The 15,762-nt window shown below is 36.1% G+C and overlaps 1 protein-coding gene across 1 annotated transcript in view; it reads right to left on the bottom strand.

Moving 5' to 3' along the window:
• Positions 1-15,762, bottom strand: part of LRMDA (leucine rich melanocyte differentiation associated) — a 1,329,142-nt gene that overhangs the window by 225,267 nt on the left and 1,088,113 nt on the right. Inside the window, exon 6 of the mRNA XM_074232911.1 lies at positions 7,640-7,724. Within this exon, the coding sequence (XP_074089012.1) occupies positions 7,640-7,724 (85 nt within the window). The remainder of the gene's footprint in view (positions 1-7,639; positions 7,725-15,762) is intronic.

Genomic DNA, 15,762 nt, shown 5'->3' with positions numbered 1-15,762 from the left:
TTATTTCCAATTCAAATTTTTTTGCCAATACAAAATGTTCTCTTACTAATATTTTGGAGAATATGAAATATTTTTGTTATGAATTTTATTAGATATATATGCCAGTGATATGCTTAAATAAAACCATGAAGAAAACATATGCAGAGGAGAGGTTCTCTTTGGGACTTCTCAATGAGATCCACAATCACTCAGAAAATACTGTTTTATTAATCCATACTGGATTAATTGATGAATTCTGGATTCTGGGATTTAAGCTAGAAGCCAGGTTATTGAGTTCATCAACACATAAATCTTGAACTTGATGGACAATGAAGTGAGCCTAGATTTATACAGATTATAATCCATCTGAATCACATTAGGGAAACTGAATATATCTTTAAATCACCTTTAAATGACTCCTTGACAAGAAAATCCCCTCCTATATGTTTAACAGAAACATTTTCCAAATGACTACTAATCATCTAACATAAGAATTGCAGTAGAATTCCTTTTACAAGTACTCAAAGGCTATCTGAAAGACTCATAGTAGGTTCAACATATCACCAAGAAGTTGTATGTAGGGGTGGCTAGGTGGCACAGTGGATAGAGCACTGGCCCTGGAGTCAGGAGTACCTGAGTTCAAATCTGGCCTCAGATACTTAATAATTACCTAGCTGTGTGGCCTTGGGCAAGCTGCTTAACCCCACTGCCTTGCATGAGAGCATTACTAAACTAGACAGTGGCCTGAGCAATCTTGCTGCTAAAGTGAGGGTTAATGAATGAACAATCTGAGAGTTGCACTGATTTTCAAAAAAGTATACAAAGTATCATGGAGGGCATCCAGAATGTTGGATGGCTTTTCATTGATGGACTTTTGAAAGTATAAGGATAAGACTCACACTTGTTCAGAAGGCATAGAGGGTTGTGATCTATATTAGTAAAGGAAATACCAATATCCATGAGATCATAGATCCATGTACTAGAGGGGAGAAGGCTGAATCTATGATTTCATGTGGAATTCCAAGATCAGGAAACTCTCTGTACAAATGTAGGCCAGTCACTTCTTGGCTAGAGTCTCCATGGACTAAGAGATTTGCCTAAAGTTCAGAAAGTGTGTAGGACATGAATCTAATCTTTCAAGCTTCGGGACTTTGCTCTCTATAGCATTTTTAAATATCCAAAAATATATATCAATTTAACCTGAAAAATTATATTGATGAACATTAAAATTCTTATAAAGTAAAGCTATTTATCTTCATGTTTATCTTCCCTACAAGTCACCAAGAGTTTTTTTCAAATGAGTTTCCAAAATTCACAAAGAAAATACCAGAACCCAGATTTCCTCTTGACAGACCTCTTCAAACTAGAGAGTCTTACTGGTACATCTCAGAGACACAATGGATTTATAAGTTTTACCACGTTTCAGAGAAGTCATACCCTGGAAAGAGTGTGGTCACATGAAACATTAAAAAATCAACTTCTCCTCTCCAGCATGTTGGTGGATTTTTTAATGTATTGGAAAACACTGGAAACAGAATGAATCAATTCATTTGTAAATGTCATCTCCAGGCAAAATTTTGCATACCAAGTTATCAAATAGTACAAGAGGGCATTACTTGATGAAATGTTGATATTATTGATATAATTGATAGCCCTTATTCTACTTTTGCTAACTGGCATTTGGTCTTTCACAATGCACTGTACCCATTAAAGATCTACTTTGTTAGCTGATAAACTTTTATAAGAGGCCTTGACATTGGCATCAATAGCTGACACTTTGGAGGCTGAATGATTCATACACTAAGCCATTGAAAGAGTTTTATTAATTTAAGTGTCAAAGAGAGTTGGCATTAAGAGTTTCCAATACGGGGACCAAAGAAATTCTCCCCAAATTCCTATGATTCATGTTAATAGGATTCCATCTTTGTCTCTTTTTAAGAAAAATCAAAGTCAAAGGTTCATGGCCAATCATACCATCAGGTCTTAAGCAAGGAATACAAACCTGAGAATTGATCCCATGTTCAAAAGTGAGAAAGCTCATATTATGTTAGAATTTCAAACTCAGATTGAGTGAGAAGGGCATTGAGATGAAAAAACAATTAGAATGGAAATGTGAGGAACAGGAGAAAAGGTAGAAGGTACCAATACTGGAGCCAAAATAAAATGGAAAGCTGGCACATACTTGGGAGTAGAAAACTGACTTTAAACACCCCAAAAGTTACTTATATAAATAAAGAGCAGGCGAAATGAAATAGTTAATATACCATAAGAAATAACCTGCTATGATTTTTCTTTAACAGCAAGTCAGTGCATATCTACTTTGGCACTCCTCTTTCCCTACAAGATGTCGGGAACCAGATCATCTATGGAACTCAACCTGCTTGCTTTTATAAGTCTAGAAAATAGTTTGGCAGGGTGCAGTTAAACTCTGTTCTCAGTTTCCTTATGAGATAGGAAAAATTGACTTCTATGAAATTATGGAAGAACTATACATTTTTAAGATACAAATTTCTTTTTTTGTTTGTTTGTTTTTCTAAACTGTAGGCTCTTGATAAGAAGCCAATTCATCTAAATGAGCTAACCCTAAGCAAAACTGAGCAATTATTAAGCTTCATTGGAGCATTCTCTTGATTTATTTTCTGTACCTTCTTTTCCCTTCTCTATTTCCTACCTCTCTTATATCAGGAGCTCTTTAGGGCCTGATTGTGGCAACAGAAGCCTCCACAGGACCTTCTCCAACCTCTCATCAAAATATACACATCCTATGGTCCATCCCCCCAACAGAAAACTGACCAATTCCTTCAAATTCATATTCCTTCACAAATTAGTAATAGTAATAGACTTAAATAACAATATACCACAAAAAATCACTGCAGATACATTCTTCCTTTAAGTCATGGCCTACAACATCCCATTTCTTCTCCTTTGCTCTTGGTCCTGACCCTTTGTCCATTCCCTCTCTCGGCTTCATCTTTAGTCTCTTCCATCCATGTGCACCTTCCCTGTGACCTACAGATGTATCTATATCTCAGTTGTTTTATTTTTCCCTTTTTTTTCATTTTCAAAATTTAGGAAAGACTACTCATACTTCTTCGCCAGATACTCACTTCTTAACCTCTTGAGATCTGAAAATGTTCTCTCAAAGGTTGCAACTCTGTGTTTCAAATAAGTATTCCCTTTTTTTGAGGATTTTCTCTACCAATGAAATCACAGGCTCACTTCCTATCTCTATGTCAAGCTTTCAAAGGTTGGCAAGAACTGCTCAATTTGATATCTTGTGTTTTTTTTTCAGTCTTCTAACATCTCTCTGAAGCTTTTGATTAACTGACTGCCCTGTACTTCAGGATATTCTTTCTCTTCTTAGCTTGGTTGTCCTTTCATTTAATAATCTTTCTGTCAGGGTCATTTACTAGTTGACAATCTATCTCCCAGTCTGTAAAGGGAACTTCTGTGCAGGGAACTTAGTTGGCCCCAAATGGTCCTTCAACTCTTATCCTATGATTCTAAGATTCTATGATTCATCACTTCTCTTAATCCTCACCCCTTTAGTGATCTAATCAGTTCTTAGAGTTTCAATTCTCATCTCAATGCAGATGATTTCCAAAGCTACAACCATACCCAGATTTCCTTCCAAAATCAACAAAACCCCCTATTATTTGACCTTATAATTCCCTCAAATTATCTTCCTATCTTCCTCTTCTCTCTCTCTCAAAGTCAAATTCTGAGAAAAAAATTTTATACATGCATGACCACTAAATTCTCACTTCCCACTCACTTCCCAAACTCTTAGAATCTGGCTTCTATTCCTTTCCCTTGATTGACTGAAACTGTTCTCTCCAAGGTCACCAATGCCTTCTTTTAAATTATTTTTATTCTTAACTTAAAACATCCTAAATAAAATTATTATTTTCACAAATAAAGTAGAGCAGATAAGGTTTGTACATAAAGTTATAAAAATCTCTTTGTATATTTTTTTCCTTTCAAGTAAATAAAATATTTAACATAATAATTTCAACGCTGGTCTGCTGCTGTTTCCTTCTCAACTTTATCCTGTTTTCTTCTGTGCATGTAAAAATTATTTCGATGACCCTCTTTCTTCTCTTCTTCAATTTTTGTACAATATTACTGCTAGCCCTCTTCTTTACCAGTGATTTCTTAATTGCAAAATCCTATGTCCTTGCCTCAACTCTCATTCTTCTCTGCCTTTCTGTTTTCTTGATTTCTATTAACTCTTCTTCCCTTCTGGCTATTCTCCTTTGCTTGGGTGAGTATTCAGGATCCTTCTCTGTTTTGGTACTCTTCCTACATGTAAATGATTCTTCTCAGTGATCTTTGTAGTATTATCCATACATGCATTGCCCCTGGTGCATTGGGGCGTCCCAGAATTCTATCCTAGTTCTCTCTGATTTGAGTGATCTCATCAGCTCCCTTGGCTTCAACCACAATCTCTATCAGATGGACCCAAATCTACATATCCAGCCATCATCTCTCTTGAGTGTTAGATCCTTATCTTCAACTGCCTACTGAATAGCTCTACCTGGATGTTCCGAAAGTATTCAAAACCAACATAGCCAAAATGGAACTCACTGGCTTTTCCCCTGGTTTCTCTTTATTCCCTCTTCCTGACTCACGTATCCATTTGAGTGAATCACTCAACATAGAAACATTTCTTCCAGTGACCTGGTTTTCAATCTGTGAATCATACTTGTCTTCCCTCTTACTCACCCTTCAAATGCAATCAATTCTCAAGTCTTGTCAATTCTGATGTCAAAACATTTCTAATATACATCCCCTTCTCTCCAATCACAGATACCATCCTAGTTCAGGCCTTGAGCACCTCTTGCCTAGCATGTTAACAATAATAGTCTTGCTGATCTCCATGAATCCAATCTCTTTCCCTCTCTTATTTATTCTCCATAAAATTCCAGAATATCTTCATGGATATTCCTAAAATACATGTATAACTAAATAATGCCCATTCCCAAGAAGTCTGTGGCTCCCCATTACCTCCCTGATAAGATATAACATACTCTGTTGGCATTTAAAGCCCCCTCTATATTCTGGCTTCATCCAATGTTTCCAGGTTTATTTCATTTTATTCTCCTTTGGAGTCCCTCCATATTTCACCTAACAGGTCCACTTCTTTTCCCTTATTAATGTTTGATTTTCCCTCTATATATTTTTGCATCCTCTCCTTTCTAACTCTTGGAACTCTCCAGTTCCCATCAAACCCAACTCAACTCTACCACCCCCCAGGATACATTTTCTGGTTCTCTCATCTTTGCAATCACTTTTAAGCAGGTATCACTTTTACTCATTCTAGTGGAACAGCATCTTAAGAGTTCCTGTCTTGTTCTCCATGATCCACAACCAAAATAATCTATCTCAGTCACAAGTCTGATAAATGTTACTTCCTAGTTCCAAAAATTGCAGGGGATTATTGATGCTTCTAGAATAAAATAGGGGAGATCTCCATAATCTGATTCCTACTCATCTTTCCAGTCATATGTAATGTTATTCCTTTATTCTGTGTTGCACTGAATTACTAGTGGTTCCTCAGACTTGGCCATTTATCTCGCCAATTCATCAGCCTGGAATGTGATTCCTCTTCATCTTTCATATCTGTAGAAATCTAGTTTTTCTTCAAAGATCAGATCAAGTACCTCCTACTCATTTGCTACCACTCTCTTCTCTTTCAAATGACCTTGTTATAAACTTAACTTTATATTGTTAGATGTCTGCATGTTCTTTTAACTCAGTGAGATGGAAGCTCCCTGAGGTTAGGGCAAGTCTTTTTTTTTTTGCCATCTTTCTTTCCCAGCACAATATCTTGTCCATAGCAAGTACTAAAAGATATTTACATTTTAACCACAGTTATTTGAAATACTTGTCCTCAAAAAGTAACTCAAAGAGCAGAAACATGAGGCCTAAATCTCCATAAAATTCCAGAATATCTCCATAGATATTCCTAAAATACTAAAAAAACCTTGTGAAGAAGTAGATCCCCATTGCCTCCCTGATAAGACACAATGTCCTCTATTTGTCATTTAAAGCCAAATGGGGATGATATTTTAGGCCAACCCCCATCACTCTTACACTCTCAATATTCCAATTCTAATTATATAGAAATATCGTATTTATCAAAAATCATAGGAAAATATATAGATTTACAACAACAGCAAGAAGGGGGAAAATCAGGTTTGGGGGTTCAAAACTAGCCTCTGACATTTGCTATCTTTGTGACTTTGATCAAATGACTTCACCACCCTGGGCTCAGTTTCCCTGAGAGTAAAATGAGGACATTGGACACTATAGCCCCTGGCATTCCTTCTAACTCTAGCTCTCAGACCCTAGGAACCAAACAATAAAATTAAAGATTATTTACTTTACAAAAGGATGTACTTCAAGTTGTTTTAAACAGCTCATACTACAGTTTTCTTATTCCTAGAGAAGTGTAAAAGTCCCACACATCTTCATGAACACATCTATTCTGTGAACCAAAGTTTTACATTCCCTTCCCTACTACCTCTACCCCCATCCCCAATTCATGTTGAAGTGAAATCATCCAGCAGGTTAGGCCTAGTCCCATTCACAGACACCTGGATTTCTGGAAAGCTTCCTCAATTACTTCTTTAAGAATATAAACATGTCACTTGGATAACACCAAAAAGGTCTCTTTGAGGACCAGTCTGACTCTTCTATAGTCTGCACAGGCTCTTCTCACCCCCTGCCAGCCCATCCTCCCCAAGCAGAAAATGCAGCTGGGATGACAGAGTGGGAAAAACCCAAGACCTGGCTTGCTAGGGTCCCTTGAGATCACTGGAGATGTTTCCTGTTTTAGGAAATGCTGTTTAGGGTGTGCTGCATCCTCAATTTAAATCTGGACTAAGCCTTTGAAAGCTTATTTTCATTTAACAGTCTCCGTTTAGAGGAACAGTTGCCATCACAAGGAAAAATGGGATAAACACATCACCCCCGAATTTTGCACATCCTCCCAATTCCTCCCCCGGATCTGAACTGCAGAATTTCTCAGTCCAAGAAGCCAGTTTAGGAAGCAAGGTGCCTTCAGTTCGACTTTGGACTGACTCACACCACCTTCAGAAGAGAGCCTACAGAGGTCAGTAGCAGGAGTTTGAGATTTTTGTAGGCAGGTACCATTTTTAAAATAAAAAAAAGTCTCAAAAGAGACATGAGTGCACACAGAATCCAGTGTTAAATGTCAAAAGGCAGAGCAGAATTCCTTTTCATTGTAATGCAGAACAGGAGGCTTTTGAAATTATAGATTTCAATTGTTGAAAATCCTAAATAATGCTTATCTTAACAAATATTAACAGACTTCCCAATCTCCCTCAATAATCACTAGTGCTGGGTATAATCATCTACTTAGCAAAACTTAAGTACCATAATCTCTTTATTTAAAGAAAAAAATTATGAAATGATATTATGCCATGGATTTATTTGCTTTCCCCATGGACTGCCACTAAATCCTGTTTAATATGAGTTGAAATCTGTAGGCTTGACAGGTATGGTTTCCTCATCAACTTCTTGCAAAGTAGTGTTTGTTCTGAAGTGCCAAGAAGCTGTAATGAGTGTGGAGAAGCAGAAAGTTTATGATCCTGTCCTTCAGGCTGTGAAAAGAGTGAAAAACTAGAGTTCCTACCTTGATGACTGGTCAGGGACCGAGAACCAGGAGGCAAAGGTGTATATGGCAGCTCAGAAGACGCAGGAGCAACATCCTTGGAGGCCTAAAGTATAAACCAAAGGGTGATCTTACACAATTATGCAATATAATAGTCTCTTCTATTTGTATATACCTACATCATTAACTCCCTCCTTTTCTAGAAATAAGTCCAGACTGAAACTTATATAAAAATAAGCATGTATTGGGAATTGGGGTTGGGATTGACATGTCCAAATTTATAATTTTATGGAATGGAGAATGACTCATGGAGAGGGGTTTTCTGCTTATACAGATCAGGAAATAGTCTATAATTTTATATTTAGAAAGTTACCTGGACCACTGTCACTCTCCCATGATCACAAACTGATTTGTTCAATAGCACTTATTAATTGCTTCCTATAGCTAGATGACAACAAAAGAGTTTCAATTATACATTAAGAGATTTCATCATAAAAAGCACAAGACCACATACACATAATTTTTCATGCAAAAATGTATGCACTTCAGCAATTCTGAAAGGCTCCTCTGCCAAGCTAAAAATGAAATTTTAGCCTTTAGAAATACAGAGTGAGTATATATCTGGCAAATAGAATTTGAACCCAGGTCATCTATATTATCAAGTCATCCCTTTATCAACATCCCCATACTGTCTCTATACTTGCTTTGAAAAGTAGACAGACCTCATGCACTACAGTGATTATTCCAATATAAAGATGCCTGCAGCTTTTGGATTACAGAAGCAGTGTGTCCAACGCCACTATCTGCCTTAACTCTCTCAGGCAGGAAGAAAAAAAATGTCCATGGTGACATCTTTGTAGCTGACTATGTGTTTGTAATATTCAGTATATTCTTCCTGGTAGGTAGGAGATATAAACAGTACTGATATTATGTTATATTTCTTGTAGTTGCTGCTCAGACAAGAGGATTATTCAGGGCTAAAAATTACTTTTCCTTCCACTTGCCCCTTTTCTGAATGGAAACCCAGTTCCCTGGACTAATATCACCTTGTGTTTGTATTTATGTTTCACAATGCAATGCTTCCAAGTGTCCTTGAGTCCTTGGGCATACCTTGGGTCATGACCCAATGTTGAGAACCTATGGATTCAAGATACCTTTCAGATAGCCATCATAAATGAGAAAGTAGTAAAAGTCAAGGCATCATAAAATAAATGCCAACCCTTTCCAAGGAATCACCTTTTTTTCCCCCTTTAGCTGCCATCATAAGTATTAAAAAAAAAACTTACCAAGTATTATATGCCTGTCTCATAGTGAGGACTTCATAAATAATGTATCTACTATACATGATTTATGGGCACATTATAAAACATGGATTTTTCATTGTGAAATATCTAAACATATATACATATATATTTATAAATTAAATTGATACAAGTATGTATGCATATAGATTTGGAAATGTCACAATAAAACACAAACATATCATATATATTAGAAAATGTTATGCTGTTATATTATGACATGTTGTGTCTTATCACAAGTGTACATAGGAATAAATAATATAGAGTTCCAAAAACTTTATTTCTTAGAAGCTAGATTTTTTTAAGGCAGTTCAATTATTAGTTTTCCTTTTGGGTAGAGAATAAACTACAGGAGGCAAGTTTCACCTTTTAATGAGATTGCTTAAATTCTATGAATCAAATATAAGTAAAAGATTAGATACAATTAAAAATACCACATAATCTTCAGTACTGATATTAGGAATCCTTGAATTACATGCTTTCAATAAGACAGGGAAAGAGAACTTCTTTCCCCTTTACTATGAATATCTTATGATTCTATGAATACAGCATACCAAAAGCACTATTCTCAAGGTATTCTCCATCTCCAAAAGTAAGTCATTCCACTTATGGATAATTCTGATTGTTAGGAAGATTTTTTCCTTATGATATTGCCTTAGTTTGCCTTTCTTTCATAACTTCTTTCCACTGTTCTGAGTTTCTGCCTTTTTGTGTTTATAGTCCCACAAACTTGAAGGCAACTATCATTCCATATCCCCATGCTTCCTTTTTCCAGGATGAAAAGTCCTAGTTGATTCAATTATTCCTTACAAGGCCTTTTACCATCCTGGTCATTTTCTGCTGGACACCATGTAATTTATCAATGTCCTTCCTAAAATGTGGCATTCTGAACTGAACCATAATACTCCACTTGTGGCTTTACTGGAGCTAAGAATAGAAAGGCTTTCATGTCTTTATTTCTAGGAACTATGACTCTTTTTATGCAACCTAGGGTCATATTAGTTTCACTTGGCTGTCATGTCTTACTGGTCATAAAGAAGTTCCACAGAGTCAGAGACCTAGGGGCTGAAAGTACCTTAGAAATTATCTAATCCAAACCATGCATTTTACAGATGAAGAGCCTGGAACTCAGAGAAGTTATTTTTTCTAAAATTACATAGAAAGTAATGTTCAGGTTCTTTCCATGAACTTCTTACCACACTGCCTCCCATGCTGAGTCATTTTGCATCTACAATACGCTAAACCTTCTTAATAATTTTCAAATGAATTCCTGCAAAGTAGTTGTGTCAAATTCAAATAGAATGGGGCAACTTATATTTATACATGTGTGTGTATATATATATATGTACATATGCATACATACATATATATAGATATAAAATAACTTAGAAAATCACATATTAACATTCTATTCTTTTTATTTTGATTTATTTTGTTAAATATTTTCCAATTACATTTTAATCTATTTCAGGAAGAGTGCTGTGGGCAGTCATGATAGCAGTTGACACCTCTAGTGTAAAGCCCATAATTCTCCCATCTTGTAGGGAGAATTTCTTATTCTTATTCTTATGCAATTTCCTCTTAGACTAGGTCTGGTACCCTTTTTTATTAAGATCTTTTAGTCTCTTGATACATTATCCACTGTGTTGAATATCCCTTTCAAGTTTGAAAGCATACTGTCACTATAGCCTTGGTCCCCTCATGGATAAAAATGATAAATAGCATAGTCTCAAACTTAGTTCCCTTGGACCCTTCACTATAACTTCTGAGCTAAGACTGAACCATCAGTAACTGCTCTTCAAATTTGGTCATTCTACCAGTTTAGAATCCATATAATTGTATTCAATCAAACAAACATTTATTAGGCATCTGCTATACTCGGAACTAGGCTAATTTCTGGAATACAAATACTAGATTAAAACAATCCTTTCTCTCAAAAAGTTTGAATCTATAGGAATATAGATGGATATTTGTTTGTTTGTGTGTGTGTGTGTGTGTGTGTGTGTGTGTGTGTGTATTCAGAAGCACTATAAAAAGAATAAACACAAAGCAAAGAAATACAGGATAGATTGGGTAGGGAGACCTTAGGAATTGGAATAATCACAAAAGCTTTGTTGAGAAAGAGAGTGGGAGTTGGTCTGCTTTTTGAATAAAGGGCCAGGTAGAGGTGGAGTTGAGAAAGTGTTTTCCAGGTATCCAGGACAGTGCTAAAGTCCCATGACATTTATGTAGTGCCTACTGTATACTAAGCAGTTTGCCAAATGCTTTGCAGACAATATCTCATTTATCTCATATGAGCCTCATTATAACTCTCAGATGGAGAAAACTGAGGTAAACAGGGGTTAAATAATTTTCCCAGGTTCACAGAGGGCATAAGTGTCTAAGGTCAAATTTGAATTCAGGTCTTCCTGACTCCAAGAATTCACTTTACTTAACTACCTACCAGCCTCAGGAACAGAGAAATGGGAGATGAGAAAGAGGAATTGTATATGAGGGGAAAAGAGTAGATGGTTTTCACTACATTGCAGAATATGGAGGAGGAGTGATATCCATTGAGACAGGAAGGCAGGTTGGGGCCAAGATGTAAAGGTCTTGGAAAGAACAGGGAATTACTAGAGTTGTTGAGAAGAAGAGAGACTCTCCACTTTTCTGGAAAGTAGACTAGATTAAAGTGAGACTTTAATCAAGAAGACCAATTAGGAAGTCACTGCAATAATATAGGTAAGGAAAAATGAGAGTCTGAAGAAAGGAAGGAGTTATGTGAATAGAGAGATGTTGATCAGACTCAAGAAATGTCACCAAAGTGGAAATAGCAAGATTTGACAACTGAATAGATAGGTGGGGAGAGACAAAATGAGAAATAAAGGATAATGTCAAGCTACAAACCTGGAAGACTAGTTCACACCTCTCCATCTTTTCTATAAAAATAACAAGGTATTGTCAATACTGCTAAAAAATCTAAGTGAAGCATATCTATAGCATTCCTCTCAACTACCAACCTAATTTGTCTGCTGAAAAAGGGAAATGGCATGGCTTCTTCTTAAGAAATATATACTAGGTTTTAATGACCACTGGTTTGTTTGTGTGTGTATATGTGAACATATTATAGAAGTTTTAGGAATTCTCTTTCATACATTCTATAATTTTGCTAGAAAATCACAGTCATATTTACTTGACCTATCAATTCTATCTTTTCATTTGGGGGAAAAAACAGGAAACTATTTGCCCTTCTCGTATCCCATCTATTTCTTTTCCCTTAATCTTTCAAAGATTTCTGGATAAATCAGTTATCACATCAACCAATTTTTCAAATACCTATAATTTCAGTTCATTTATACCTAGTGATCAGCTTATCTGAGACAGTTATCTGGTTATCTTTATTTATTTTTCATATTTACTCCCTATTAGTCTCATTTTTTTCTTCTATTCTTCTAAGATGAAGATTATTCTCAGGAATCAATGGAAGGGAACAAACAAGAGTTGTACAATGCTCTATCCCATCCAATATACACAATAGTTTCCTTCCTTCTTTGACTTCCCACTTTTCCATCAAGATAGTCACAAACAACATTTTCTATTGTTTTTGGCTTAACCATTTCAATCTGGAACTCCCATCCTAGGACCCACTATTTTCTGACTGGTGTATGCATCATATGACCCAGTAATCTCTAGCTAGTTTCAGCCAAATTTCATAATTCACTCCATTCATGAATTGAATTGAAGTAAGATAGAGTTACTCAAAAATCACCTCCTTTTAACTCCCCTTTTCATGTTGTTTTTCTCCATTAGAATGTAAGTTCCTTGAGGACAAGCTCTGTATCTTTTTTTACTTGTATTTTTATCTCTGCACTTAGTAAGGTCTTTGGCAATAGCTAATAGATCTTTCCTGCCTACCTACTTAGTGCTTGCAATACTTCCTCGTTTACCTTACAGATTGGCCTTAAAGACTTTCTCTTCATCCTCACATAATAGGCCTATGATGATGTTCCTGCCCCCACATCTCATGACAGACAGGCTCCCTGGAAGGGGACTTTCTCTGATACTCCCATTACAATGATACATTGATCCATTGATCACCTATGATCTGAATTTTTTTCCTAATAATTTCACTCTATTTCTCTTGTGGTTTCTACCCATGCTTCATGATGAAAATGCTGAGACTCAAATAAAAATCAATAGCTTGGTTAGCTATTTATTTCTTAGTACTTTGATTCTCTATGACAGCCCTTCTAAAAATCTCTAACTAAAACTCCACCTTTTTTTTTTTCCTCCACATACCACTGACTGAGCAAACACAAGAGTTTTAATAACTAAGAGTTAAGGAGTGATTTGGCTCTATTTCCAACTGGAGACAAAGCTAGAAAGGGAGGAGATTGATTTCTATTTTGCTGCTATTTTACAGTTGTCATTCTGTGCCCAGCTTCTATTTTAATTATTTTTTCAGCTCAGTATCTGCTTACAAACCAATGTCATGGAAATGAATACAGTTAGAACAATTGTGCAAATGTCTTTTAGCCCAGTACTGCCAGGTGAGTGCCAAGGAAACACTATGAGCCCCAAGGCAGATGACAAACTCTTGAGCTTGCCTTTTACCAAAATGGAGCCCTTGGCAGCCATTTAGTCAACAAATATTTATTAGCACTTATCTGATCCTGTTAAAAGTGCTGGGAGTAGGGAAAAAGAGGCAAAAAATACAGTCCTTCTCAAGGAGCTCACATTCAAATGAAGGAGACGTGTGAACAGTTATGTACAGACTATATATAAATGGGAGATAATCTTGGGAACTTTTCAATATCATTATTATTGATAATAAGAGCTGACACATATATCAACGTGCAGTTTATAAGGTATTTCATACATTGCCATATTTAAACATCATGATAATTAATGATACTATTAGTAATCTCTCTTTTACATGAAGATTAATGATTTCCTCAAGGACATTTTAGCTATTCAGTGACAGCACCTGATTTTTGAACCCAGGTCTTTAGATTCCAAATTCCTTGTTTTATCACCTATTACCAGAGCTGCTTCTCTAAGTAAAGTAAATATAGCTAAAAGGTAAGGCCAATGGGGGCAGCTGGGCATCCAGGTGGCACAGTGGATAGAGCACCAGCCCTGGAGTCAGGAGGACCTCAGTTCAAATCCAGCCTCAGACACTTAATAATTACCTAGCTGTGTGACCTTGGGCAAGCCACTTAACCCCATTGCCTTGCAAAAAAACTAAAAAAAAGGTAAGATCAAGAATATTTCTACTATTTACAGATCAGATACATGTTATTAATAATAATGTTATTGGTAATTATAAAACATTTGACAGTTCAAGCTTTTTCTTCAAAACAATCTTGTAAAGCCAGTGGATTACAAACCTTATTACTCCCATTTTACAGATGAGAAAGCTGAGGTTAAGACAGTTTAATTTTATAGCCATATAACTCATCATTTATAGACTTTCCAGTGAGTAAGTAAATTATCCTGATGATTTGGGCAGTTCCTATTGCTAATTTAAATGAAAGAACAGATATCTAAAAGAATAAAATGTTCCTCTTTAGCTGAATGAAAATATGTCTAAAATGGGAATGGGTTAGCAGTGTGTATTTCCTAATTCTATCAAGTCTTTACTAAACTCCTTTGAGGTTCATTATCACTCTAATATTTGAAAATCTAAATATAGAGTTCCATGATTTTAAAATTCTAAAGATCAGCCTTAGAGGCAGCAGAAAATTGGGATTCCCCCAATGAAGATGTTCTATTCTAGCTCCCATTCTTATTCATTACTGCATTATTCTGTACAGCAAACATTTTCCAAAGAAACAGCAACAATAACACCAATAACTCACATGTATACAGTACTTACCAACTGCCTTCCTCAAAAAGGAATATAAATATAGACAGCACAAGTAAAATTATTAACCATACTGTCACCAATATTCATGTAATAGAGTTTTTCATTTAAGGGTCAGGTCCTGAGCTGTAAAGGATCACTCCCTTACATTCAAAACCTTAGTGTCATTTTGAAGTTTTATGATATACTTACCTGTCTCATTCATTCAATAGATAAATTCTATTGATTCAACCCTCAGAACATCTTTCACATTCATCCCTTGCTCTCCATTCACATGATTACCACACCTATTCAATCCTATAGAAATCATCTGGTCCATGGTAACATTATTCTAGCTTGTTTCTGAGTCCAGTCTCTCTCTTCACATATCAATCAAAATCAGCTTCCTGAGGTCTAACCATGTCCCTCCTTTATTCAAAATCTTTAGGTGCCTCTGATTGCCATGAAGACAGGACAACCACCAATGCTTCATCTTGGCATGGAAGCTGGCTTATCCTACCTTTCCAAATTTATTTGATCTTACCCACCTTCCTAGGTTCAACCATCTAGTGAATAAATAGCTATTCTCCAAACTCAACATAACATTTATTGCATTCATTCATCCTCATTGTCTAGCTGCCATCCCTTAAATGTAATCCCTCATCTTGTAATCATAAAATCATAGAACCCCAGATTGAGAACTGAAGGGAGGTAAAGGTCACCTAATTCCCCCCTCCTCATTCAAAAATAAGTAATGAGGTTGGTGACATTGCAGAGCCCTCCCCCATCTAAATCCAATTAACTTGAATGGCATGGCATCACCTCCCTGATGTCATGGTTCTCTTCAAGAACAAAGGACAAACAAAAACAAGCAAGTCCAGAGCAAGGTTACCTTACCCAGTCATAATAGATAGTAAACCGTAGTGCTGACTATAAAACCCAGGCCTTCTGAATATGAATTTCTACCTTCTAATTTGCTTGATTTCCTCCAAGGCTCAGCTCAGATAAAATTTCCTTTT

Source organism: Macrotis lagotis, chromosome 4 (genome assembly GCF_037893015.1).
Source record: "Macrotis lagotis isolate mMagLag1 chromosome 4, bilby.v1.9.chrom.fasta, whole genome shotgun sequence".
NCBI lineage: Eukaryota > Metazoa > Chordata > Mammalia > Peramelemorphia > Peramelidae > Macrotis > Macrotis lagotis.
This window is presented reverse-complemented; position numbering and strand designations above follow the sequence as displayed.